The 27,250-nt window shown below is 48.9% G+C and overlaps 1 protein-coding gene across 2 annotated transcripts in view; it reads left to right on the forward strand.

The window, feature by feature from the left end:
- Window positions 1–27,250, forward strand: part of sowah (sosondowah) — a 430,739-nt gene that overhangs the window by 39,468 nt on the left and 364,021 nt on the right. For both annotated transcript variants that reach the window (XM_069338695.1, XM_069338694.1), the window contains exons 4-5: window positions 17,386–17,415; window positions 18,702–19,060. In XM_069338695.1, the coding sequence (XP_069194796.1) occupies window positions 17,386–17,415; window positions 18,702–19,060 (389 nt within the window). The remainder of the gene's footprint in view (window positions 1–17,385; window positions 17,416–18,701; window positions 19,061–27,250) is intronic.

A 27,250-nucleotide genomic window follows, 5' to 3' on the forward strand; every position in this document is an offset into this window, starting at 1 on the left:
GCAAGTTCTAATCAGTTGTGTATTTGTGAAGTCTTTGAAAATGTAATAAGTTTTACGAAACGCGCCCGTGTCGCGTCAGACTAGAAATAAAAATGAATTTTGGAGAAGTGATTTTTGATTTACCTCCAACAGTGAAGCGTAATGTACGAAAGATTGAGAAAATTCGTGTTAGAATTATTAATCTTACTTTTTCGGTCATATTTAATAATATATATATATATATATATATATATATATATATATATATATATATATATATATATATATATATATCGTACCTAGTAGCCAGAATGCAGTTCTTGGCCTACTATGCAAGGCCCGATTTGCCTAATAAGCCAAGTTTTCTGGAGTTTCAATATTTTCTTTTTTTTCTTATGAAATGATAAAGCTATTCATTTCATTATGAATAGCACTTCTCGGCTATTCAGGCCGAGAAGTGCGTTCTGGCTACTAGGTACGATATATATATATATATATATATATATATATATATATATATATGTCGTACCTAATAGCCAGAACGCACTTCTCAGCCTACTATTCAAGGCCCGATTTGCCTAATAAGCCAAGTTTTCATGAATTAATGTTTTTTCGTCTACCTAACCTACCTAACCTAACCTAACCTAGCTTTTTTTGGCTACCTAACCTAACCTTACCTATAAATATAGGTTAGGTTAGGTTAGGTAGGGTTGGTTAGGTTCGGTCATATATCTACGTTAATTTTAACTCCAATAAAAAAAAATTGACCTCATACATAGAGAAAAGGGTAGCTTTATCATTTCATAAGAAAAAAATTATAGTAAATATATTAATTCAGGAAAACTTGGCTTATTAGGCAAATCGGGCCTTGAATAGTAGGCTGAGAAGTGAGTTCTGGCTACTAGGTACGACATATATATATATATATATATATATATATATATATATATATAAAAGTTTGTGAAGGTACCACCTCTGGTGCCAATGTGGGGACCCATAGCCTCGGAGAAGAAAATAAAAAGTATTCAGAGGAGACCTTGTGGTTTCTCACTGAACACTAATATTATCTTCTCCTACCACCCCATTCTTTTGTATGTACACATACACCGCTTATATATATATATATATATATATATATATATATATATATATATATATATTATTAAATATGACCGAAAAAGTAAGATTAATAATTCTAACACGAATTTTCTCAATCTTTCGTACATTTCTTTTCACTGTTGGAGGTAAATCAAAAATCAATTCTCCAAAATTCATTTTTATTTCTAGTCTGACGCGACACGAGCGCGTTTCGTAAAACTTATTACATTTTCAAAGACTTTAATTTACAAATACACAACTGAATAGAACTTACGCATCTCCGATTTTATATCTACATTTGAGTGAGGTGGATGGGGTGAGGTGGCATTAATAGGGTATTAATTTCATCAACACAAGACAGAACAAGAGGTGGCATTAATAGGGTATTAATTTCATTAACACAAGACAGAACACGAAATAATGGGTATTGAATAGAAGTGTTTGTAGAAAGCCTATTGGTCCATATTTCTTGATGCTTCTATATTGGAGCGGAGTCTTGAGGTGGGTAGAATATAGTTGTGCATTAATTGGCTGTTGATTGCTGGTGTTGACTTCTTGATGTGTAGTGCCTCGCAAACGTCAAGCCGCCTGCTATCGCTGTATCTATCGATGATTTCTGTGTTGTTTACTAGGATTTCTCTGGCGATGGTTTGGTTGTGGGAAGAGATTATATGTTCCTTAATGGAGCCCTGTTACTTATGCATCGTTAAACGCCTAGAAAGAGATGTTGTTGTCTTGCCTATATACTGGGTTTTTTGGAGCTTGCAGTCCCCAAGAGGGCATTTGAAGGCATAGACGACGTTAGTCTCTTTTAAAGCGTTCTGTTTTGTGTCTGGAGAGTTTCTCATGGCCGTTTGGCTGGCCGTTTTTCTGGTTTTATAGTAAATCGTCAGTTGTATCCTCTGATTTTTGTCTGTAGGGATAACGTTTCTATTAACAATATCTTTCAGGACCCTTTCCTCCGTTTTATGAGCTGTGGAAAAGAAGTTCCTGTAAAATAGTCTAATAGGGGGTACTGGCAAAGCGACTCAACGGCCTGCTGACTCCTTATGTTCCTTGCGCCTTCAGCCTGAAGTCTCCAAAGGAATTTGTTGACTTACTGCGGGGCACACGGGCCACAGGGATAAGAACCTCGTTGGACGTAGAATCGCTGTTTACCAACGTACCTGTGGACGAGACAATCGGGATGATAGCCGACAGAGTGTATCGTGATCCAGCCTGTACTCCTCTTGACATACCAGAAAATATTCTGAGGAAACTACTCCAAGCTTGTACTAAAGAGGCACCCTTCTTGAGCCCGGATGGGCACATGTATAAGCAAGTAGATGGGGTCGCCATGGGTTCTCCCCTAGGTGTCCTGTTTGCAAACTTCTACATGGGTACCATCGAACAAGAAGTCTTAGTCGACATGAACTTGAAACCGGCCATATACTGCAGGTATGTTGACGACATTTTTACACAGGTACCTGATGTCAGACATCTGCAGGAGCTGAAGGAGGCATTTGAGCAGAGTTCCGTGCTGCGTTTCACTTACGAGATGGAAAAGGATGGGAAGCTGCCCTTTCTAGATGTAACAGTCATGGAAAAGAGCGGAGGTTTCCACACTGCAGTCTACACTAAGGAAACGAACATAGGAATGTGCCTAAATGCCAACAGCGACTGCCCAGACAGGTACAAGAGGAGTGTTGTTAACGCATATGTCGACCGTGCTCTCAGCCACAGCTCAGAATGGAAACAAGTCGACGAAGAACTCTGTAGGGTAAGGCAGGTCCTAGTCAACAACGGCTTCTCCAATGGTTTCGTCGAAGACATCATAAGAAGGAAAGTGAAACGCCATGCAACCTCTGAAGAGACAACTAACACAACACCTATACCCCCTATTAGACTATTTTACAGGAACTTCTTTTCCACAGCTCATAAAACGGAGGAAAGGGTCCTGAAAGATATTGTTAATAGAAACGTTATCCCTACTGACAAAAATCAGAGGATACAACTGACGATTTACTATAAAACCAGAAAAACTGCCAGCCTACTCATGAGAAACTCTCCAGACACAAAACAGAACGCTTTAAAAGAGACTAACGTCGTCTATGCCTTCAAATGCCCTCTTTGGGACTGTAAGCTAAAAAAAAAACAGTATATAGGCAAGACAACAACATCTCTTTCTAGGCGTTTAACGATGCATAAGCAACAGGGCTCCATTAAGGAACATATAATCTCTTCCCACAACCAAACCATCGCCAGAGAAATCCTAGTAAACAACACAGAAATCGATAGATATCGATAGATAGATACAGCGATAGCAGGCGGCTTGACGTTTGTGAGGCACTACACATCAAGAAGTCAACACCAGCAATCAACAGTCAATTAATGCACAACTATATTCTACCCACCTCAAGACTCCGCTCCAATATAGAAGCATCAAGAAATATGGACCAATAGGCTTTCTACAAACACTTCTATTCAATACCCATTGTTTCGTGTTCTGTCTTGTGTTGATGAAATTAATACCCTATTAATGCCACCTCTTGTTCTGTCTTGTGTTGATGAAATTAATACCCTATTAATGCCACCTCACCCCATCCACCTCACTCAAATGTAGATATAAAATCGGAGATGCGTAAGTTCTATTCAGTTGTGTATTTGTAAACTAAAGTCTTTGAAAATGTAATAAGTTTTACGAAACGCGCTCGTGTCGCGTCAGACTAGAAATAAAAATGAATTTTGGAGAATTGATTTTTGATTTACCTCCAACAGTGAAAAGAAATGTACGAAAGATTGAGAAAATTCGTGTTAGAATTATTAATCTTACTTTTTCGGTCATATTTAGTAATATATGTCTACAGGAAAGACTGCTACCAAAATATACTTATATATATATATATATATATATATATATATATATATATATATATATAATTTGTTTGCTTCCTGAACTTCAAAAGTACAGCAACATTGTTAGTTTCATATTTCTTTGTTTTATGTCAAACGTTTTTAGTGTTTTTGGTTAGAAATGTTTGTGATGGTGTGGGTTGGGTGCAAGCTCCTGAGCCCCGTTATTGTGACGGGTGGTGTACACGACTGCTGCAAGTGTGGCAGACACGGGGACCCCCCGCCCCCCCCCCCCCCCGTGTGCACGTGGTCACACGGTAGTGTAAGTGTTGCTCTTCGTGTGCACATGGCATGTCCTCATCTGCAGAACTCATAATTAGGCTCTGTTACGTTTACAATTTGAACTTAAGGGGTTTGTGTGTGTGTATATATATATATATATATATATATATATATATATATATATATATATATATATATATATTATATATATATATATATTATATATATATATATTATATATATATAACGAGGGAAAATCCTTAATTCTTCCCCATATATTCCCTTCGCCCTTCCTTATCCTCCAAATCCCCCCCCCCCGTGTTTACAGACTCTGGGGGGGGGGGGGAAGGGAGGGGTTGAGGAGAGGCTGGGGTGCCTGGCCCTGTGGTCAGTGAAGACTGTGGTTGTCTTATGAATAGTATTTGCTTCCACAATTCCATTTTTCCACTACTCTCACGCTAAAAGAAAACTTCCTAACATCTCTGTGACTCATCTGAGTTTCAAGCTTCCACCGATGTCCCCTCGTTCTGTTACTATTCTGTGTAAACATTTCGTCTATGTCCGCTCTGTCAATGCCCCTGAGTATTTTATAAGTTCCTATCATATCCCCCCTCTCCCTTTTTTTCTAGTGTCGTAAGGCTCAGTTCCTTCAGGAGCTCTTCATACCCCATCCCTCGTAACGCTGAGACGAGTCTTGTTGCAAACTTCTGAACTTTTTCCAATTTCCTTATGCGTTTCTTCAGATGGGGACTGCATGATGAGGCGGTATACTCTAAGACTGGCCTGTCGTAGGCAGTGTAAAGCGCCCTAAATGCCTCCTTACTTAGGTTTCTGAGTGATGTTCTAACTCTTGCCAGTGTAGAGTACGCTGCTGTCGATATCCTATTTATATGTGCCTCAGGAGTTAGATTAGGTTTTACGTCCATTCCCAGGTCTATTTCTCGCGTCGTCACAGGTAGGCAGTTCCACTTCATTGTGTACTGTCCCTTTGGTCTCCTATCACCTATTCCCATTTCCATAACTTGACATTTGCTAGTGTTGAACTCCAGTAGCCATTTCTCTGACCATCTCTGCAACCTGTTCAAGTCCTCTTGGAGGATCCTACAATCCTCATCTGTCACAACTCTTCTCAACTTTGCGTCATCCGAGAACATCGACATGTAGGACTCTACTCCTGTAAACGTGTCGTTAACGTGTATTAGAAATAGAATTGGTCCCAGCACCGTTCCTTGAGGTACTCCACTCGTTACTGTTCGCCAGTCCGACTTTTCGCCCCCTTACCGTAACTCTCTGGCTCCTTCCTGTTAGGTAGTTCCTTACCCACGGTAGGGCCTTGTCGCTCACCCCCGCCTGCCTCTCAAGTTTGAATAGCAGTCTCATGGGCGGTACTGTATCAAAGGCTTTTTGGCAGTCCAGAAATATGTAGTGTGTGTGTGTGTGTGTGTGTGTGTGTGTGTGTGTGTGTGTGTGTGTGTGTGTGTGTGTGTGTGTGTGTGTGTGTGTGTGTGTACTCACCTATTTGTGCTTGCGGGGGTTGAGCTTTGGCTCTTCGGTCCCGCCATACACACACAGTGTGCGTGCGTACGTGTGCGCGTGTGTGTGTTTAGTATGTTTATATTATGGAAGGTTTAAGCTGAGAGCCAGACGCTGTAACGTCGTCATTCCTCACTAAAGTGCGCGATTGACCCAATTATTGCAGTAGTAACACTTAAGAGGTATTTGAGGTGGGTAATGAGCTCGTGGAAAACATTTAGCCGTAACTGCCGGTAGAGCGAGTCATATCTCTTAAGCACATTGAAGACATTTTTATTAGACGCAGCAGACTAGCAATTAGAGGCGGGCGGAGTTGATCCCCCGCAGCACCTAATTGGGTGATTAGGTGTCGGGTAAACGCCAGAGAGTACTCGGATAAAATTCCACTCAACAGTCTTAACAAACGATTGTACTGATGCATTCAATGTTAATGTGAAGAAACTTTGCGTTTTGTTGTGTGCGGGTACCTGCTTTCATGTCCTTGGCCGTGTGTGTGCGTGTGTGTGTTCACCTAGTAGTGTTTGCGGGGGTTGAGCTTTGCTCTTTCGGCCCGCCTCTCAACTGTCAATCAACTGTTTACTAACTACTTTTTTTTTTCACACCACACACACCCCAGGAAGCATCCCGTGACCGCTGACTAACTCCCAGGTACCTATTTACTGCTAGGTAACAGGGGCATTCAGGGCGAAAGAAACTTTGCCCATTTGTTTCTGCCTCGTGTGCGTATGTGTGTGTGTGTGTGTGCGTGCTTGCGTGTGTGCGCGAGCGTGTGTGTGTGTGCGTGCGTGCGTGCGTGCGTGCGTGCGTGCGTGTTTTTACCTCCTGTGTACTTACCTACCTCTGACTACGGAAATGAGATCGAGGTCTTATGTTACGAGTACTTCCGTACATTCCTTCGGCTCATTGGTGTTTCCAGCCTCCACCTGTTGTTCTTTGGTCCTACCATCTCTCAAGGAGGCTGTCCTTGTGTGTGTGTGTGTGTGTGTGTGTGTGGTGTGTGTGTGTGTGTGTGTGTGTGTGTGTGTGTGTGTGTGTGTGTGTGTGTGTGTGGAATATTTCAAGCATAGTAATCTACATATTTTCCGGTAACGATAAATTGCGAGAGTATTACCAACTACGAGGTCCAAGATGCAAATTGAATCATGCCGAGGTGGTGACACTTGGGTGTGATGGGGGAGTATCTATATTTAGTCTAAAACGTGTGTTTGTGTGTGTGTGTGTGTGTGTGTGTGTGTGTGTGTGTGTGTGTGTGTGTGTGTGTGTGTGTGTGTGTGTGTGTGTGTGTGTACGCTGTGTGGCTCTCGTGTGTGTTTGTGGTGTGTCTCTTGCGATTGGCCACTTTCGTTAACAGTACAACTGTTATCTCTAACTAGATACTAACGAACCTGGGCAACCCGCCTAACTTATCGAGGCTGATGGGTAAAAGACGTCGGTATTACGGTGTTTTAATTTTTACTGATACTTCACATTTTTAAGGGATTGGTAAAGGAGTCCGTAGAGAGAGAAGAGGAGGTGGAGAGCCTTGCGGTACCTCGTTACGTGTGTGGCGGTGTTTACGTGCTCTGCTGACGTGGGAGACGTGTTGCACGTGCGTCGGCGACGTATTGCGCGTGCATGGGAGACGTATTGGACGTGCATGAGACGTGGGATTTGTCTCTTGAGGCCGAGACGACGTATGAGGGGGGGGGGGGTGACATGATAACCTGGAGGCCCTCTGGATGAGTGCGAGTGCCAGCGGTAAGCACGTGACCAGTACAGGAGGACTGGCACGTCACGGCACCATCGGCGGGGTGCCCTGGCGGGGCCACAGAGAGGCCAGAGCTGCTGTAACTTGTGTACAGGGGACGAGGAGCAACAACAGCCCAGTCAGTCAGCAAAGTTACACAGGGATGCCACACGAAACGGGAGGCTCTGGAAACTGTTCTTCAGATAACTGGCTGTTGGCAAAGCGGGGCTCAGGAGCTAGAGCTCCTGAGCCTGTAAGCCCACTTAGGTGGGTAGGCGGAGGAGGGGGGGGGCGCAGGTGCAGAGTGCACGCTGTTTATATATACTTAAATCATTACTAAGTCAATCTCAATTAAAGGTAGATTTCTCCGTTGGAAACAATCTGGCAATTGGCAGCAAATGTACAATTACCAGGCAGGCAGTTGACTCGTTATAGTGGGGGGGGAAGAGGGGGAGAGACGAGGGAGGAAGTAGGGGAAGAGGGGGAGAGACGAGGGAGGAAGTAGGGGAAGAGGGGGAGAGACGAGGGAGGAAGTAGGGGAAGAGGGGGAGAGACGAGGGAGGAAGTAGGGGAAGAAAGGTAGGGTTAGGGAAGGACGGAGAGCAGAGGGAGACGGAATTGATAACGTTGAGAATTAGAGGAGGGAGAGAGAGAGGTAAAGGTACAGGCAAGAAGGGAGAGAGTTAGGGGTTGTAAGGAGGAAGGTGTCTACCGTTGTATAGTATATTTAGTTAATAATGTGTGGCTGTTTATCGTTGTCTTCCCAGTACCATGTCCCTTCCTCCCCCCCCCCCTCCCTCACATCTCTCACTCTCTCCTCACGTCCCTCTTTCGTGGTAAAAAATAATAATAATAATAAAAAAAACCTCATCTGTTTGGCTCTTTTTTGGCGAGGGGGGGGGGAAGGGAGAAAGAAAAGAGGATGAGAGGCATAGGTGAAGGAAACTTTAGAAGTGGGAAATACAGTGAGAGGTATGTCCGTGATGGGTGTTGGTTGTGGTGGTTGTGGTGGTTGTTGGTTGAGAGTAGGTAATGGAAGAGGGGGGGGTGGTGAGAGGGGGAGGGTGGAAGTGAGGTGGATGGGTTATTGGCGGTGTGAGAAAGGTAGGGTAGTAAGTGGGTGAAAGAGAGGGGGGTTAGGGTGAGGGGTGAGGGAGGGGGTGAGTGAGGGGGTGAGGGAGGGGTGAGTGCGTCGGGACTCAAGTCAACGACAAGGTGTTTGGCTAGTCAAGACACTTGTCCTATTATTTAAAGTGATAGCGTGTGTCACCCGCTGATAAGGGTAGTGGGGAGTGGTCGGGCGGGGGCGGCCGGCCACCTTTGTACCTCCGCCGCTCCACACATTACAATTTTTATGTGGCCGGTGATAATGCTGCTCCACCTGCCTGCCTTCACCTTCTCCTGCCTTCTTCCTTCACTGCCATCTTCTTTGTTTCACTCCTTCCTTGCCTTACTTCATTATTGCCTCTACCTCTTTCCTTGACTCGCTGCATCCTTCCTTAGTTGTTGTTGTTTTAGATTCAGCTCCTCAGAACAAGAAGTTGCAAGTAGCATGGTCTATGGCGAGCCCGTAGTCGCACCTTTATTCCTTATTTCACTCCCTATCTCCACCTTGCCTACCTGCCCAACCTTTCCTCTCGCGTAATACATCGCATTCTCACATCAATATCCCCAACGGACAAAATATGATGTACTCTAAATCACAGCCGCTCGCAAGCATTCACGTTTTCTATGCGTCGCTTCATAGGTTAGGTTAGGGTTGGTTCGGACAACTTAATACATCTTTTTTTGGGTTGGTTGTGAGGACTGGAGAGGACGGGCCGGGCCGCCTGCTGCGTCACTCCTTCCATGTTTTTCTCCATCCATTCTTGCCCACCTGGCATGCGTCCTGTCTCTTGCACCTTACCTCTGTCTCTGCCTCCCTGGACTGGCTCCCTTCACTTTCTCTACGCCACCCACCCCCTAGTACAGCCAGCCAGCCAGCCAGCCAGCCAGGCCACCAGCCAGGCCACCAGCCAGCCCACCAGCCAGCCCACCAGGCAGCCAGCCAGCCAGCCCACCAGCCAGCCCACCAGCCACGATACTCTACCTCACTTTACGCAGCGCTGCTATAGGATTCGCATTAGCATTTATAAAAGCATTGTGCAAGCTGTAGGCTGTTATCCAACATCAACTCATATATTGTTAGACTACGTTAATATTAGTATACAAGGTGAAGCTGGTGCCAGGTGTGGGCCTCGGCTCTCCTGGGGCCAGGTGTGGGGCCCGGCTCTCCTGGGGGCCAGGTGTGGGCCCCAGCTCTCCTGGGGGCCAGGTGTGGGCCCCAGCTCTCCTGGGGGCCAGGTGTGGGCCCCAGCTCTCCTGGGGGCCAGGTGTGGGCCCCAGCTCTCCTGGGGGCCAGGTGTGGGCCCCAGCTCTCCTGGGGGCCAGGTGTGGGCCCCAGCTCTCCTGGGGGCCAGGTGTGGGCCCCAGCTCTCCTGGGGCCAGGTGATTTGGCTCCTCCGAGACATACAAGTACCGAGGAAATGCTCTGAGCGCCAACCAGACGTGGCATGCATCATGGTGCAGGTGAATGGTGAGTGTGGAGCGCCACAGTAGCCGTTGTGAGGGTGTGGAGGAGGAGGCCAGGTGGGTGAGGCCTTGGAGACAGTGGTCTTGTACAGGGTGATGACACACGTCTCTGGTGGTGAGGACTGGTGAACTGACAGCTTCCCCCAGCACTGCTCTGAGCCTGAGTACCTCAGTTGCTCTGTCCCCGAGTGCCTTCACACACACACACACACACACACACACACACACACACACACACACACACACACACACACACACACACACACACACACACACACTTTACACCAGTGAATGATACTTGCAGAACTTGAGGAGCGGAGAATAAAGCCCCAAATATAAATGATGAGAAATCCCAAATTCATCACCTTTACTCACCCTTCATCACCTTTCACCATCTTTGTTACCCTTCCACTTCATCACTACCCTCACCAGTTGGTCATCACTTGGTCCGGGAGACATCTCCCGTCACGCAGGGTGCAGTCGCACCTCCACAGATCTCCAGTATCAGCTCTTGATACTGGTAATGGCTCAAAAAGGGCCACCACTTACGGACTATTCATGCCCGTGCCACCACGGGGGAGACATCTCCCGTCACGCAGGGTGCAGTCGCACCTCCACAGATCTCCAGTATCATCTTTTGATACTGGTAATGGCTCAAAAAGGGCCACCACTTACGGGCTATTCATGCCCGTGCCACCTCTTAGGTGGCTTAATCTTCATCCATCCATCCAATTATCATCCACGGGAGACATCTCCCGTCACGCAGGGTGCAGTCACGCCTCCACAGATCTCCAGTATCTTCTATTGATACTGGTGATGGCTCAAAAGGGCCACCACTTACGAGCTATTCATGCCCGTGCCACCTTTTGGGTGGCTTCATCTTCATCTTAACACATTCACAAAGGAGACATCTCCCGTCATGGAGGGTGCATTCGCACCTCCACAGATCTCCAGTATCAGCTTTTGATACTGGTAATGGCTCAAAAAGGGCCACCACTTACGGGCTATTCATGCCCGTGCCACCTTTTGGGTGGCTTAATCTTCATCAATCATCACTACCCTTCACAACCGTGCCTACTCTATCACCCCCCCCCCTGTCTATCACCACCACTTCATTTATCCCTGTAATCATAGTGAGGATAAAGTCTTTTCTTTTTGTTTTCAGGGATGTCAGATTGGGCTAAAAGTAGCGAATTGGGCTACTTTTCAGAGCCCCTCGCTCCCAAATTTTTATTTTCGCTACTTGCGACTTTTTGGGCTACTTTAAAAACAGGTTGGGCTATTAATGTTAAGAAACTCAATGCTGATTTTTATGCTTTTTATAATGTCGTGTGTACAAATCACAGCCGCGTCCAACAGCTTGATTGAATAGACCACTTACCGCAGGAGGCTAGGTCAGAGACCGGCCCCCTGGGGACGTTGATCCTAGGAACTTCCCAAAGAAAAAGTAACCGCAAGGCAAGATAATCCTCCCCTACCGATATAGATTTCCCAACCTTAATTGTCATTAATACTTCATCCCGGGAACTGTCTATGTTAATTAAGTGACCTCCCACTGTTGCCTACTGTTAATATTAGGTTTCTCTTTAGGTGTTTCCAAGAATCAAATGACTGTCGTTAAGAGCGGATTAGCATACAGTGAACTTGGCAGCTTCATGTGTGCTTTCATTGTTAGTGTGGCTCTGACCTCCAGAAGGATAGTTCGACACAAGTTACCGCATATAGAAAAGAAGTTACCGCTGTTACTTTTAGAATTTGCTCAAGTGTTAAGATAAAGAAGTGTAAAATGGAGAAGTGGTCTACATACCAGGAAGCGTATCAGATGTCCTGGCTTAATGATCCTGTGTTTGGAAAGTGGCTGGCTGAAGTGAAAGAAAATGGAAATAAGGCATATTGTAAAGTTTGTAGAACTGAGATAAGAGCTCATAGAAGTGATTTAATGAAACACAGTGAAACCTTAAAACACAGACAAAATATATCGGAGGTAAGTCATCAGCAGATGAGCATCAAGTCTGTTCTATCAAAGAAGGAAGATAAACTTACGAATGTCGTCTGTCTGTCTGTACTGTCGCTATCTAGAAATCTAACATTATGTTTGTAACTCATCTTGTATGTATGTACTTTTACAGGAATAAACATTTGATTTGATTCGATTTGACTAAACAAAAAATTGGGCTACTCCACTTGCAAATTCGCTACTTTTTGACCGTCAGCTTGCTACTTTTAGCAATTTGGATCTGGCAACCCTGTTTTGTTTAGCCATATTGGAAATGAGTGTGGCTTACAATTGTGTGCGTGGTTGGGGTAAGGTCATGGGGCTCGACCTTGACCTTAGGGTTGTGAAGGGCTGTGTGGGCTGTTAGGGTTGTTAAGGGCTGTGTGGGCTGTTAGGGTTGTTAAGGGCTGTGTGGGCTGTTAGGGTTGTTAAGGGCTGTGTGGGCTGTTAGGGTTGTTAAGGGCTGTGTGGGCTGTTAGGGTTGTTAAGGGCTGTGTGGGCTGTTAGGGTTGTTAAGGGCTGTGTGGGCTGTTAGGGTTGTTAAGGGCTGTGTGGGCTGTTAGGGTTGTTAAGGGCTGTGTGGGCTGTCAGGGTTGTCACACCAACGTCGTCAACGGTGACGTTGGTGTATGACTACGTCGTCGTCAACGCTGACGTTGGTGTATAACTACGTCGTCGTCAACGCTGACGTTAGTGTATGACTACGTCGTCGTCAACGCTGACGTTAGTGTATGACTACGTCGTCGTCAACGCTGACGTTAGTATATGACTACGTCGTCGTCAACGCTGACGTTAGTATATGACTACGTCGTCGTCAACGCTGACGTTGGTGTATAACTACGTCGTCGTCAACGCTGACGTTAGTATATGACTACGTCGTCGTCAACGCTGACGTTGGTGTATAACTACGTCGTCGTCAACGCTGACGTTGGTGTATAACTACGTCGTCGTCAACGCTGACGTTGGCGTATAACTACGTCGTCGTCAACGCTGACGTTGGCGTATGACTACGTCGTCGTCAACGCTGACGTTAGTGTATGACTACGTCGTCGTCAACGCTGACGTTAGTATATGACTACGTCGTCGTCAACGCTGACGTTAGTGTATGACTACGTCGTCGTCAACGCTGACGTTAGTGTATGACTACGTCGTCGTCAACGCTGACGTTAGTGTATGACTACGTCGTCGTCAACGCTGACGTTAGTATATGACTACGTCGTCGTCAACGCTGACGTTAGTGTATGACTACGTCGTCGTCAACGCTGACGTTGGTGTATAACTACGTCGTCGTCAACGCTGACGTTGGCGTATAACTACGTCGTCGTCAACGCTGACGTTAGTGTATGACTACGTCGTCGTCAACGCTGACGTTAGTGTATGACTACGTCGTCGTCAACGCTGACGTTAGTGTATGACTACGTCGTCGTCAACGCTGACGTTGGTGTATAACTACGTCGTCGTCAACGCTGACGTTGGCGTATGACTACGTCGTCGTCAACGCTGACGTTAGTGTATGACTACGTCGTCGTCAACGCTGACGTTGGCGTATAAGTACGTCGTCGTCAACGCTGACGTTGGTGTATGACTACGTCGTCGTCAACGCTGACGTTGGCGTATAACTACGTCGTCGCCAACGCTGACGTTAGTGTATGACTACGTCGTCGTCAACGCTGACGTTGGTGTCTGACTACGTCGTTATCAACGCTGACGTTAGTGTTTACGAGCCACAGTAGCACCAACGGGCGAGGACGCGTCTTGAACGCGTCTCGTCCGTGTCAACAGATGGCCAGGCGCGGCGTCGTAGGACCGAGGCGGTGATTGGTCGAAGGTCATTACAATTATTTATGGTGATTGTACGTTATGCATCGAGTTATTTATTGATAATCCGCGATACAAGAGTCCGTCATGAATACGTCATCAGCTCTCTCTTTTACAAATGTTTTATAGAGAGTTTTGAGAGTGTAATTCTTCTGCGGCTATTGGTAATGGGTTTTGTGTAGAGTGTTCGCGGGGAATTTTGTGTATTTGCATTGTCTGCGGTGTAATGGCTCGGGGGAGTTCTTCCGCTTGTTATGTGCACTCATAACTCCCCCCCACTCTGTGCACTCCCCCCCCACTACGGTCGTGGGGGGGAGGACATTGTTACACCTCGTAACTATGATCGATCCCAGGTGAGGGCTCTTGGATTGTTTACATTTATTGCTGCGAGGGATGAGGGCAGCTTGTGGTGGGGTGGGTGTTGTTATTACAGGTGAGGAGGGCCGCCGCCAGGTGGCAGGCAGTGATGTAATATTCATTGTTCCTTACTTGGTGATGGCCCGGGCCGGGCCGGGCCGGGCCGGGCCGGGCCGGGCCGGGCCGGGCCGGGCCGGGCCGGGCCGGGCCGGGCCAGGCCAGGCCAGGCCAGGCCAGGCCAGGCCAGGCCAGGCCAGGCCAGGCCAGGTCAGGCCAGGCCAGGCCGGGCCAGGCCGCAAGTGCACTACGGCCCTTCCACTTCTTATGTTTTGTCAATTGGGAAGGTTTGGGTATCTACGGTCGTGGCTAAGAGGACTCGGGTTCGATCCCACACTAACCTAGTGGATTGTATGTATATATATTACACGCGAGCGCATGCACGAGCGCGCGCACACACTCGTCCGAAAACCGGATTCTGAAATGTTGACGCGCACAAACGTTTTGGCGTTAACCGTGTGGGTGCGAGACAGTGCCCCGCCTCAGTAAGGCTCCGGGGGTTACGGCACAGTCTTCCCTTCACCGCTGGAGGTGCCCTCTGACCCGGGCCGGTCCTCCAGGCTTCTCACCTGGTGCCAGTTTTGTGGCACCTCTGTTGGTGAAGTTTGACCTCGGCGTAGTGAGAGATGGCAAGGAGGGGGGGGAGCGGCACTTCCCCTCTGTCCTCCCCTCCCTTGTCACGGGGGGGGGGGGCGCTCTTCCCCTATTCCTCGCACACCCTTTTCTTGCCACTTGTTAGTCTCGTCTATCCACAAATAAGGAAGTGGGGGGGGGGGCCTCCATTGCACGTTGATATCTCTTCCTTTATTGTTTCACTTCTATTAGATATCTTTTCATTCTTGCTCTCTTTACGCCTCTCCTTTCCCTTGGCTCTCCCTCATCCTGGCTCTCCCTCACCCTGGGTCTCCCTCACCCCGGCCTTACAGTTGTGGTGTGTGTGTCAGGTCTGGTGCTTACAAACAGTTACAGGTGTGGCGTTGATTCATCCACACACTAAACCAGGTGGTGTTCGCTATTCTCTTACTATCTCAGTGTTTTACTGTGGTGTGTGTTCTCACCTTGGGGTTCTCTCCTAGCTCCCTCTCACCTTGGGGTTCTCTCCTAGCTCCTCTCACCTTTGGGTTCTCTCCTAGCTCCCTCTCACCTTGGGGTTCTCTCCTAGCTCCCTCTCACCTTGGGGTTCTCTCCTAGCTCCTCTCACCTTGGGGTTCTCTCCTAGCTCCTCTCACCTTGGGGTTCTCTCCTAGCTCCTCTCACCTTGGGGTTCTCTCCTAGCTCCTCTCACCTTGGGGTTCTCTCCTAGCTCCCTCTCACCTTGGGGTTCTCTCCTAGCTCCTCTCACCTTGGGGTTCTCTCCTAGCTCCTCTCACCTTGGGGTTCTCTCCTAGCTCCTCTCACCTTGGGGTTCTCTCCTAGCTCCCTCTCACCTTGGGGTTCTCTCCTAGCTCCTCTCACCTTGGGGTTCTCTCCTAGCTCCTCTCACCTTGGGGTTCTCTCCTAGCTCCTCTCACCTTGGGGTTCTCTCCTAGCTCCCTCTCACCTTGGGGTTCTCTCCTAGCTCCTCTCACCTTGGGGTTCTCTCCTAGCTCCTCTCACCTTGGGGTTCTCTCCTAGCTCCTCTCACCTTGGGGTTCTCTCCTAGCTCCTCTCACCTTGGGGTTCTCTCCTAGCTCCTCTCACCTTGGGGTTCTCAACCAGCGTTTGTGATGAAGGGTCTCCAGCTACTATTTAGCCATATGAGCGCCCCCTCTCTTTCTATGGGCCTTGGTTTGCGTGTGTGTGTACTCGCCTAGTTGTGCTTGCGGGGGTTGAGCTCTGGCTCTTTGGTCCCGCCTCTCAACCGTCACTCAACTGATGTATAGATAACTGAGCCTACTGGGCTCTATCATATCTACACTTGAAACTGTGTATGGAGTCAGCCTCCACCACATCACTGCCTAATGCATTCCATCCGTTAACTACTCTGACACTGAAAAAGTTCTTTCTTACGTCCCTGTGGCTCATTTGGGTATTCAGTTTCCACCTGTGTCCCCTTGTTCGCGTACTACCCGTGTTAAACAGTTTATCCTTGTCTACCCTGTCAACTCCCCTGAACATTTTGTAGGTAGTAATCATGTCTCCCCTTACTCTTCTGTCTTCCAGTGTCGTGAGGTGAATTTCCCGCAGCCTTTCCTCAGAACTCATGCCTCTTAGGTCTGGGACTAGTCTAGTGGCATACCTCTGAATTTTTTCGAGCTTCGTCTTGTGCTTGACATGGTACGGGCTCCATGCTGGGGCCGCATACTCCAGGATTGGTCTTACATATGTGGTATTCAAGATTCTGAATGATTCCTTACACAGGTTCCTGAAGGCTGTTCTGATGTTAGCCAGTCTCGCGTATGCTGCAGACGTAATTCTTTTTATGTGGGCTTTAGGAGACAGGTTTGGTGTGATAGTAACTCCTAGATCTTTCTCGCTGTCCGTTTCATGAAGTACTTCATCTTCTATTCTGTATCCTGTGCCTGGCCTCCTGTTTCCACTGCCTAGTTTCGTTACTTTGCATTTACTCGGGTTGAAATTTAGCAGCCATTTGTTGGACCATTCATTCAGTCTGTCTAGGTCATCTTATAGCCTCCTACTATCATCCTCTGTTTCAATCCTCCTTATAATTTTTGCAACATCAGCGAACAGTGAGAGAAACGAGTCTATACCCTCTGGGAGATCATTTACACATATCAGAAACAGTATAGGTCCAAGGACCGACCCCTGCGGGACTCCACTGGTGACGCCTCGCCAATCTTGAGACCTCACCCCTCACAGTGACTCGCTGTCTTCTGTTGCTTAGGTACTCCCTTATCCAATGGAGTGTGTGTACGCATGCGTGTGTGTGTGTGTGTGTGTGTGTGTGTGTGTGTGTGTGTGTGTGTGTGTGTGTGTGTGTGTGTGTGTGTGTGTGTGTGTGGTTTATACATCCGTGTTGCTGTGGGTTTATTGATACATGGGAGTGTATTTATTAACCTATACATTTGTGTATGTCTATGGGTCTATACATGTATGTGTGTGTTGACTGTTTTAGTTAAGCATTCTCTTTACTGTGTAGACTTTGTACAAAAAAAATCCCAAGTAACTATAACAATTCTATTTTTTTCCTTCGCAGGACGACGACGACTCCGTGTCCATCCACTCGGTAAGGCAGGTCTGGTCTCCTCTCACACACACACGCACACACACACACGCACACACACGCACACACACACACACACACACACACACACACACACACACACACACACACACACACACACACACACACACACACACACACACACGTAGTGTTGGTTCATGTTACTGCCCACACCTGACAGGTATACACGTGTGGTCAGTAACACGTGTATACCTGACTTTGGAATATACGCACACGTGACTTTGTATATTCTTATATAGCCACGTGTCTATGCTAGGTAATTAGCCAGCCCGTTCATTCCATTTGGCACTCCGTCAAAAATCCAACCTCCTAACTTAGCCCGAAACGGACCAACCCAAGCAACCCACCTGGGCTATCCAGTCCGTTGCATAGACAACGTAGATATATACGTAAACCTCTTGCTTTTCATGGTAGGTTAAATTTGTAACTTTGTTTACCTTAACGTACAAAACACGACCTATTAGTGGAAAGGACGGTGAGGTAGTATCAGGTGGTGGGTGAACAACAGCAGACGGTAAATAAAACAGGGTATAGTTACAGGTAAACAGAGCAGACAGCAGCTTTATTGACAGTAGAAATACAGGGTGTAATATCCAGTAAGTCAGCAAGATAGAGCCAAGTGTATAATCAATACATATAGAGTTGGTTAATAGAGAAGGTATTGATCCTCAACTCCGGCTTCCAGTCCCGCATTACTCTGGTAAATTGATGTATATTGATGCAATTCTTGATAAAGAAATACCTGGCCCTTGGTAATAATTAGTGGGTGGTAGTCCACTTACACCCACGAGTTGGTAAACAATGTGTGTAACACACCTTACACGGAATGTAACACACACTCTTACTGATAAGCTGAGAAAATGTGATGTGTGTGTGTGTGTGCGCACGCGTGCTTGGATGTGCACGTGTGCTTGTGCGTGCACTTGTGCGTGCACGCGTGTGCTTGTGCGTGCACGCGTGTGCTTGTGCGTGCACGCGTGTGATTGTGCGTGCACGCGTGTGATTGTGCGTGCACGCGTGTGCTTGTGTGTGCACGCGTGTGCTTGTGCGTGCACGCGTGTGCTTGTGCGTGCGCTTGTACGTGCACGCGTGTGCTTGTGCGTGCACGCGTGTGCTTGTGCGTGCGCTTGTACGTGCACGCGTGTGCTTGTGCGTGCACGCGTGTGCTTGTGCGTGCAGGCGTTTGCATGTGTGGAGGTGTGTGGGGCCGGGTGGTAGTGTTGAGGAGCGGGAGACTGACCCCAGGCGCGTGTGTCCTCCCCCTACAGTACGGCGCGGACGGCCAGGAGTGGGTGGTGGCCGCCGCCAAGAGCGACTTCAACGAGATTCTTCGTCTCCTGAAGATCCACCCGACGCTCGCCAGATACAAGGTAAGGACACGTATTGACCCCGCCCGGTACCGGGACACCCGGTGTATTGACCCCGCCCGGTACCGGGACACCCGGTGTATTGACCCCGCCCGGTACCGGGACACCCGGTGTATTGACCCCGCCCGGTACCGGGACACCCGGTGTATTGACCCCGCCCGGTACCGGGACACCCGGTGTATTGACCCCGCCCGGTACCGGGACACCCGGTGTATTGACCCCGCCCGGTACCGGGACACCCGGTGTATTGATCCCGCCCGGTACCGGGACACCCGGTGTATTGACCCCGCCCGGTACCGGGACACCCGGTGTATTGACCCCGCCCGGTACCGGGACACCCGGTGTATTGATCCCGCCCGGTACCGGGACACCCGGTGTATTGATCCCGCCGGTACCGGGACACCCGGTGTATTGATCCCGCCGGTACCGGGACACCCGGTGTATTGACCCCGCCCGGTACCGGGACACCCGGTGTATTGATCCCGCCCGGTACCGGGACACCCGGTGTATTGATCCCGCCGGTACCGGGACACCCGGTGTATTGATCCCGCCGGTACCGGGACACCCGGTGTATTGACTGACAGGTAATCTTAATAATAAAAATACTAATATTACCAGTATTGTTGTTGTGGTGTCCCCCGGGGAGGGGGGGGGAGGGCACGCTCATACTGGTGCACGCACATACTGGTGCACGCACATACTGGTGCACGCACATAGTCGTGCACGCACATACTGGTGCACGCACATAGTCGTGCACGCACATACTGGTGCACGCACATAGTCGTGCACGCACATACTGGTGCACGCACATACTGGTGCACGCACGCTCATACTGGTGCACGCACGCTCATACTGGTGCACGCACATACTGGTGCACGCACATACTGGTGCACGCACATACTGGTGCACGCACATACTGGTGCACGCTCATACTCGTGCACGCTCATGTGCATTCACACACGTGGAGGGCCAGAGGAGCCCCCCCCCCAGATCACCCCCCCCCCCGGTTCTCCAACACAAAATTGACTTTTGTTAAATGAAATATAATTTATGTGTGATACGAATGTTACCCAAGAGTGCTCATCAGTGCTTGTTATCCGCTGTAAGCTGAGAATGTTTACAGTTGGCCTTACGGCTCCTGGAGAGCAGCACCTGGCGACTACACGAAGGTGGAGCCCGGCCCCCTAAGGTCTCCCAACGTCCAGAAAACGGTCATCTTAAAGTGTCCTCTCCTAACCAACCAGAGGACCCAAAACAGAAAACGGGACAATATGTCACTTTCGCGAGGCGCTTCCATTTTTTTCTAGTACGACAATTTTTGGCCGTATGTAACGCATACGAGCGAAAAGCGACGTTCTTTGTAGGAGGGGCGTACGTCCCCTCCACCTGCCGCTCCCTGACGCAACACCTCACCAGAAGCGTATGAGCCCTCGCAACCCACCTAACCCTCCGAGGCCGATGCATAGCAGATGTGGATATTACGCATCTTTCATTCTTACTAGCACGTTGCAATTTTAACGGATTGGTGGATTCCATAAGAGATGCGACGTTCTAAGTGAGAAGACGGGATGACCTCCCAGAATCTGTGAGCTTGTCTTTTTATATGTTAATGTTGTTTTAAGAAGGTTGTATGTATTAAGACATGTTTAGTTTGTGTATACCTACTTACTGTAGAGTTAAGGATGGCTGGGGTAGTACACATGCGGGCTGGTCTGGGGTTGGTGGGGGGGGGGAGGTCTATCAGCTGTGTTAGGCGTATTCAGGCCACCTCATTAGCTTCCCGATCACCCAGCAAGTATAACCATTGACTGTCGGGGCTACGGGTATTGAACTTTACGATTGACTGCTCTAAAGTCTTTACCCGTTTGTCCAGCTTTTTGTTCTACAATGTATATGACTTGTGACCCAGGGAGTGAGTACTGCTGGTGCCCGAGGTCGTCCTTAAGACGGACAGGGGTCGCACACGCCCGCCATCCCCCTCCTTCCTTCTAGCCTCCCTCAAATATAAAATATTCTCTTCTCTGAGGGTAAGGGTCGCTCATATTTTCTGCCAGAGGTAGCAACACTAAGATGCGCACACGCCCTCTAAGGGTCGTAGTCCTAAGGGCTCGGGTTCGATTCCCTGGCGAAGCAGGAATAAATGGGCAGTTTCTTTCCCCTGATGCCTCTGTTAACTTGGCAGTAAATAGGTATCTGGTAGTAAGCTGCTACGAGCTGCATTCCGGGGATGTGTGTGTGTGGGGGGGGGGGCGTCCTGTGTGGTGGTGGTGGACCCAATATCCGGCTCTAACATTTGGGCAGTATTCACAGTTGTGATTAGTTTAGCTCGTCACGAGGTGGATGCCTCCTGTACCCACATACGGGTTCAGGAGGTGGGTGACAAAGGTATATTGTCAGCCACCAGTGGTATATTAAGTCACCAACTTATTTAAGTTGGTGAGTTGTTTGAGTAGTGATCTAATTGTGGTATTGTGTGAGTAGTGTTGTTGTGCACGTTGAAATAACACTTGTGCTCTTAACGTTTTGAATGTTAAATGAAGAGTTTTGTGCACTGTGCGTTTGGGCGTATGTAAAAGGTTATGTGGGGAGGTTATGCGTGCGGTGTTGCCATGTTGGCCAGTGTTCTTGGCCCACACCTGTGGGCACACACGTCCCCCCCCCCCCCCCACCAACCACCAACACTCGGGAATTTCAATGCCGACAGGAGACCCATCCTCTGGGTGGCAGGAATATATATAGGGTGTGTTTCTCTCTTCCCTCTCCCCCTCTCCTCCACCCCCCCCCCTCTGTCTCTGTCTCTCTCTCTCTCTCTCTCTCTCTCTCTCTCTCTCTCTCTCTCTCTCTCTCTCTCTCTCTCTCTCTCTCTCTCTCTCTCTCTCTCTCTCTCTCTCTCTCTCTTTTATTTCCCTCCTCTTTCTCCGTCCCACTATCCCTGTCCTGGCCTCCCACACCTATCCTTCTCACTCCCTCCCACACCTGTCCTTCTCTTTCCTTTCCCCAACTATTCTTCTCCCTCCCCCACCTATCCCTCTCCTTCCCTCCCCCACCTATCCCTCTCCTTCCCTCCCCCACCTATCCCTCTCCTTCCCTCCCCCACCTATCCCTCTCCTTCCGTCCCCCACCTATCCCTCTCCTTCCCTCCCCCACCTATCCCTCTCCTTCCCTCCCCCACCTATCCCTCTCCTTCCCTCCCCCCACCTATCCCTCTCCTTCCCTCCCCCACCTATCCCTCTCCTTCCCTCCCCCACCTATCCCTCTCCTTCCCTCCCCCACCTATCCCTCTCCTTCCCTCCCCCACCTATCCCTCTCCCTCCCTCTTCACCTTTCTTCTCCTGGTGCACGTTTATCGCCTCCCTGCGCGCCTCGTGACTCCACAAGACAGATCGCGTCTCTAGGCGTGCGGGGCAGGAACAACAAATATCAATTTAGGCGTACACAGGCGGCGTCGCCCGGGCTGTGTAGGGCTCCTCCGGCCCTCATCGCTCCCAACACCATCATTTAACGCCATGCAAATCAAAATTCTGTATTATGTGAAGAGCTGGTGGCGGTGACGGATCATTGGAGCGGAGCTGCTTCGTTCAGCTGCGGTGGTGGTGGTGGTGGTGCTCGGGGTGGTGGTGGTGCTCGGGGTGGTGGTGGTGCTCGGGGTGGTGGTGGTGCTCGGGTGGTGGTTGAAAAATGGTGGTGATGGGGAAGGGTGGTTCTTGAGGTGGGGTGTTCTTGGGAGTGGTGGTAGCTGTGGCGGTGTTGGTCGTGTTAGTGGAGTTAGTAGTGGTTGTGGTGGTTGTGTTGATAATGGATTGTGGTTGTGTTCCTGGTGGTTGTGATTGTATTGGTGGGGGTTGTGGTAGGGGCTGTGATCGTTGTGTGTTGGTCAATGTATTCACCTAGTTGTATTCACCTAGTTGTATTCACCTAGTTGTGTTTGCGGGGGTTTAGCTTTGCTCTTTCGGCCCGCCTCTCAACTGTCAATCAACTGTTTACTAACTACTTATTTTCCCCACACCACACACACACGCCCCAGGAAGCAGCCCGTGACAGCTGACTAACTCCCAGGTACCTATTTACTGCTAGGTAACAGGGGGCATTCAGGGTGAAAGAAACTTTGCCCATTTGTTTCTGCCTGGTGCGGGAATCGAACCCGCGCCACAGAATTACGAGTCCTGCGCGCTATCCACCAGGCTACCAGGCCCCTGAATGTGGTGGTGGCGTAGTGTAGGGATGGTGAGTAATTTATGCTGGAACTGTCAGTGATGTGGCATGGGGTTGATGGAGAGCCGTCCTGCAAGTTCTCCCACAACCACCACCACCGTCACCACCACCACCACCACCACCGTCACCACCACCACCACCACCACCGTCACCACCACCACCACCACCACCGTCACCACCACCGTCACCACCACCACCGTCACCGTCACCACCACCACCACCACCGTCACCACCACCACCACCACCACCGTCACCACCACCACCACCACCGTCACCACCACCACCACCACCGTCACCACCACCACCACCGTCACCACCACCACCACCGTCACCACCACCACCACCACCACCGTCACCACCATCACCACCACCGTCACCACCATCACCACCACCGTCACCACCATCACCGTCACCACCATCACCACCACCGTCACCACCATCACCACCACCGTCACCACCATCACCACCACCACCATCACCACCACCACCATCACCACCACCGTCACCACCGTCACCACCACCGTCACCACCACCGTCACCACCACCACCGTCACCACCACCACCGTCACCACCACCACCACCACCACCACCGTCACGACGACGACCACCACCACCACTGTCACGACCACCACCACCACTGTCACGACGACGACCACCACCACCACCGTCACCACCACCACCACCACCATCACCACCACCGTCACCACCATCTGCTTGGGGAACCCACCAGCCACGCCCACTATACCCTCCCTACTCCATCATGTTAAGACTCCTCCACACCATCTCTCTTCTTCCACCGCTCAACAAGACCTTCCCACCCATTAGATATCTTACCTACATACATCTCTACATATATATACATTCATATATATACCTATCGTGAAGGACCTATGTCTACTTCGAGGATGTTCAAGCCATCAAAAGCAGCCCGTTCTCGCGAGGGTTCCCTACGTACTAAAGTGCCCTTATCCTAACCTACCAGAGGATCCACGAACAGAAAATGGGACACTCTGTCACTTTCGCGGCCATCTTCCTGTACGACAGTTTTGGGCCTTAAGGGAAGTATACGTCAAAATACGACGTGCTATTGGGAGGACGGGTTGATCAAAGGCCCCCTGTAGCCCTGTTTGTCATCCACCAGTAGACATTAGCAGACATTTCATCCGTCAGTGTAAATATCCTCAATGATCATCCATCAGCGAATACAGACCCAATTCATCCATCAGTGTACATAACCTCCACAGTCATCCATCAGCGGATATACACACCCAAGTCATCCATCAGAGTACATAACCTCCACAGTCATCCATCAGCGGATATATACACCAAAGTCATCCACCAGTGTACATAACCTCCACAGTCATCCATCAGCGGATATACAAACCCAAGTCATCCATCAGTGTACATAACCTCCACAGTCATCCGTCAGCGGACACATGCACTTCAACCATCAAACCCCTGTCGCTAAGGTGCACTTCTAATCCCCCTCACAACCCATAACAGGCATCTAGAGGTCTGAGGTTGGAGAAGTATACTGTTTGTGTGTGTGTCAGTGCTGGAGGTCCTTGGGTGTGCTGGCTTAGGAATCATGGTTGACTGTGATTCGGTTTGTGGGGTTTGCTGTATTGTCACTCACCTCTCTTTCACCCTACTCATTTACCACTCCTTTCTTTAGATATATCTCCCCTCCTTGCCTCCCTTCCCCCCTGCCTCCATTATTCCTGAAAGTTTGCCTTTCTATCTTTATTTATCCCAGTGCTCTTTACTTTTCGTCACAAACACACACACACACATCAGGAGGAAAACAGCAGTGAAGGAACAAGTGATGAAACTGAGAAAAGGGGAGAACAGATACACAGAAAACGACAAAGAGGTGTGTGAAGAACTCAACAAGAGATTCCAGGTCTTCACAATAGAACAAGGAGAGGTCCCTGCACAAAATGAAGTGGCAAACCGAACAACCTTGAAGGAATTTTACCTCACCAGTGATGAGGTCAAAAGGAATCTGTTGCAGCTGAATGTGTTAAAGGCTGTTGGGCCTGACAGAATCTCACCGTGGATACTAAAAGAAGGTGCAGAAGCACTAAGTGTGCCACTCTCTATGGTGTATAACAGGTCACTGGAAACAGGAGACCTTCCGGAAAGCTGGAAGACAGCTAATGTAGTCCCAATTTACAAAAAGGGTGACAGGCAAGAGGCACTGAACTACAGGCCAGTTTCCCAAACTTGTATACCATGCAAGGTGATGGAGAAGATCGTGAGGAAAAGGCTCGTAGAGCATCTGGATGGAAACAGCTTTGTAACACACCACCAGCATGGGTTCAGAGATGGTAAATCGTGCCTCACAGGGCTAATAGAATTCTATGACCAAGCAACACAAATTAGGCAGGAAAGAGAAGGGTGGGCAGACTGCATTTTCTTGGACTGTCAAAATGCCTTTCACACAGTACCTCATAGAAGGCTGTTAAAAAGTTGAAGCAGCAGGCAGGAGTAAGAGGTAAGGTGCTCCAGTGGATAAGGGAGTATCTAAGCACTAGGAAACAGCGAGTAACGGTGAGGGGGGAGACATCAGAGTGGCGAGATGTCATCAGTGGGGTTCCACAAGGCGTACTCGGACCCATCCTGTTTCTAGTATATGTAAACGACCTTCCAGAGGGTATACACTCATTCCTCTCAATGTTTGCTGATGATGCAAAAATTGAGAAGAATCAAAACAGATGAAGATAGACAGAGACTACAGGACGACCTGGACATTTTCTAGACCTGAAAGGTCTAGAAAATGGCTGCTAAAGTTCAACTCAGGAAAGTGTAAAGTAATGAAATTAGGCGAAGGGAGCAGAAGGCTGAACACAAGGTACCATCTGGGAGGTGAAATCCTGCAAGAGTCAAATAGAGAGAGAGAGAGAGATCTGGGGGTCGATATCACACCGAACCTGTCCACAGAGGCCCACATCGAAAGGAAATCATCAGCGGCATATGCCAGACTGGCCAACTTAAGAACTGCCTTTAGAAACTTGTGTAAGGAATCGTTCAGGACCCTGTATACCACTTGTGTAAGACCAATCCTGGAGTAGGCAGCTCCAGCCTAGAGTCCATACCTAGTTAAACACAAGACAAAGTTAGAGAAGATTCAGCGGTATGCCACCAGGCTCGTCCCGGAACTGAGAGGAATGAGCTACGAAGAAAGGCTAAAGGAGCTGAACCTCACATCCCTGGAAAACAGAAGAGTAAGGGAAGACATGATAACCACCTACAAAATTCTCAGGGAATTGACAGGGTGGACAAAGACAAACTCTTCAACACGGGTGGGACACGAACAAGGGGACACGGGTGGAAACTTAGCACCCAGATGAGTCACAGAGACGTTAGAAAGAATTTTTTCAGTGTCAGAGTAGTTAATAAATGGAATGCACTAGGAAGTGATGTGGTGGTGGTAGATTCCATACACAGTTTCAAATGTAGATATGATAGAGCCCAGTAGGCTCAGGAATCTGTACACCAGTTGATTGACAGTTGAGAGGCGGGACCAAAGAGCCAAAGCTCAACCCCCGCTAGCACAAATAGGTGAGTACACTCACTCACTCACTTAGACAAGCTGTCTGTCAAACGTGCGTGCAAGCAGGCTCACGCGCATGCTCAGATGTGTTAGTTATATAAGTTTATTGCCCTAAAAATGTGGTAAGCCAAATTGTGTGGATGTAGCGATTAATATGGTGATGTGTCCGGCACTTGCCTCATCCTCTTAGTCAGTCCTTGAGGAACCTCATACTCTATTATCTTCCCTCTCTTTGTACTCCCTTTATCCCGTCTCACCCTCTACTCCTTCCTCCCCCCCTTCCTCTCTCTCTCTCTCCCCCGTTCCTGGTCTTTGTCGTGCCTTGCTCTCCCCCACGACCCCTCTAGGCGTGTCTTCCCCCCCCCCTTCACACCTCAGCCTGCACCTTGACTAACAACGCTCAGGTATAAATAGGTCCTTCCCCTCAGCCGCTAATTGACCTGCAGTTGTCTTTATTACTGTCTTGAGTCTCACTGCCCCCCCCCACCCCCACTCCTCCCTCGTTTCGAATTTCCTCCATTTTCTTCTTCCTTTCCCCCTCACACTTTTCTTGGTCCTGGTTCTTGGAGTTGGCTGGTGGGAGGGACACCTCCCACCGAGCTCATTACTGTTTAATAATTGGAAACAAAGCCGTCAAAGGTTGAGAAAAGAAGTACAGGTTCGTAAGTGTTTGCGTAAGTGC

Source organism: Procambarus clarkii, chromosome 40 (assembly GCF_040958095.1).
Source record: "Procambarus clarkii isolate CNS0578487 chromosome 40, FALCON_Pclarkii_2.0, whole genome shotgun sequence".
Taxonomy (NCBI): Eukaryota; Metazoa; Arthropoda; class Malacostraca; order Decapoda; family Cambaridae; genus Procambarus; species Procambarus clarkii.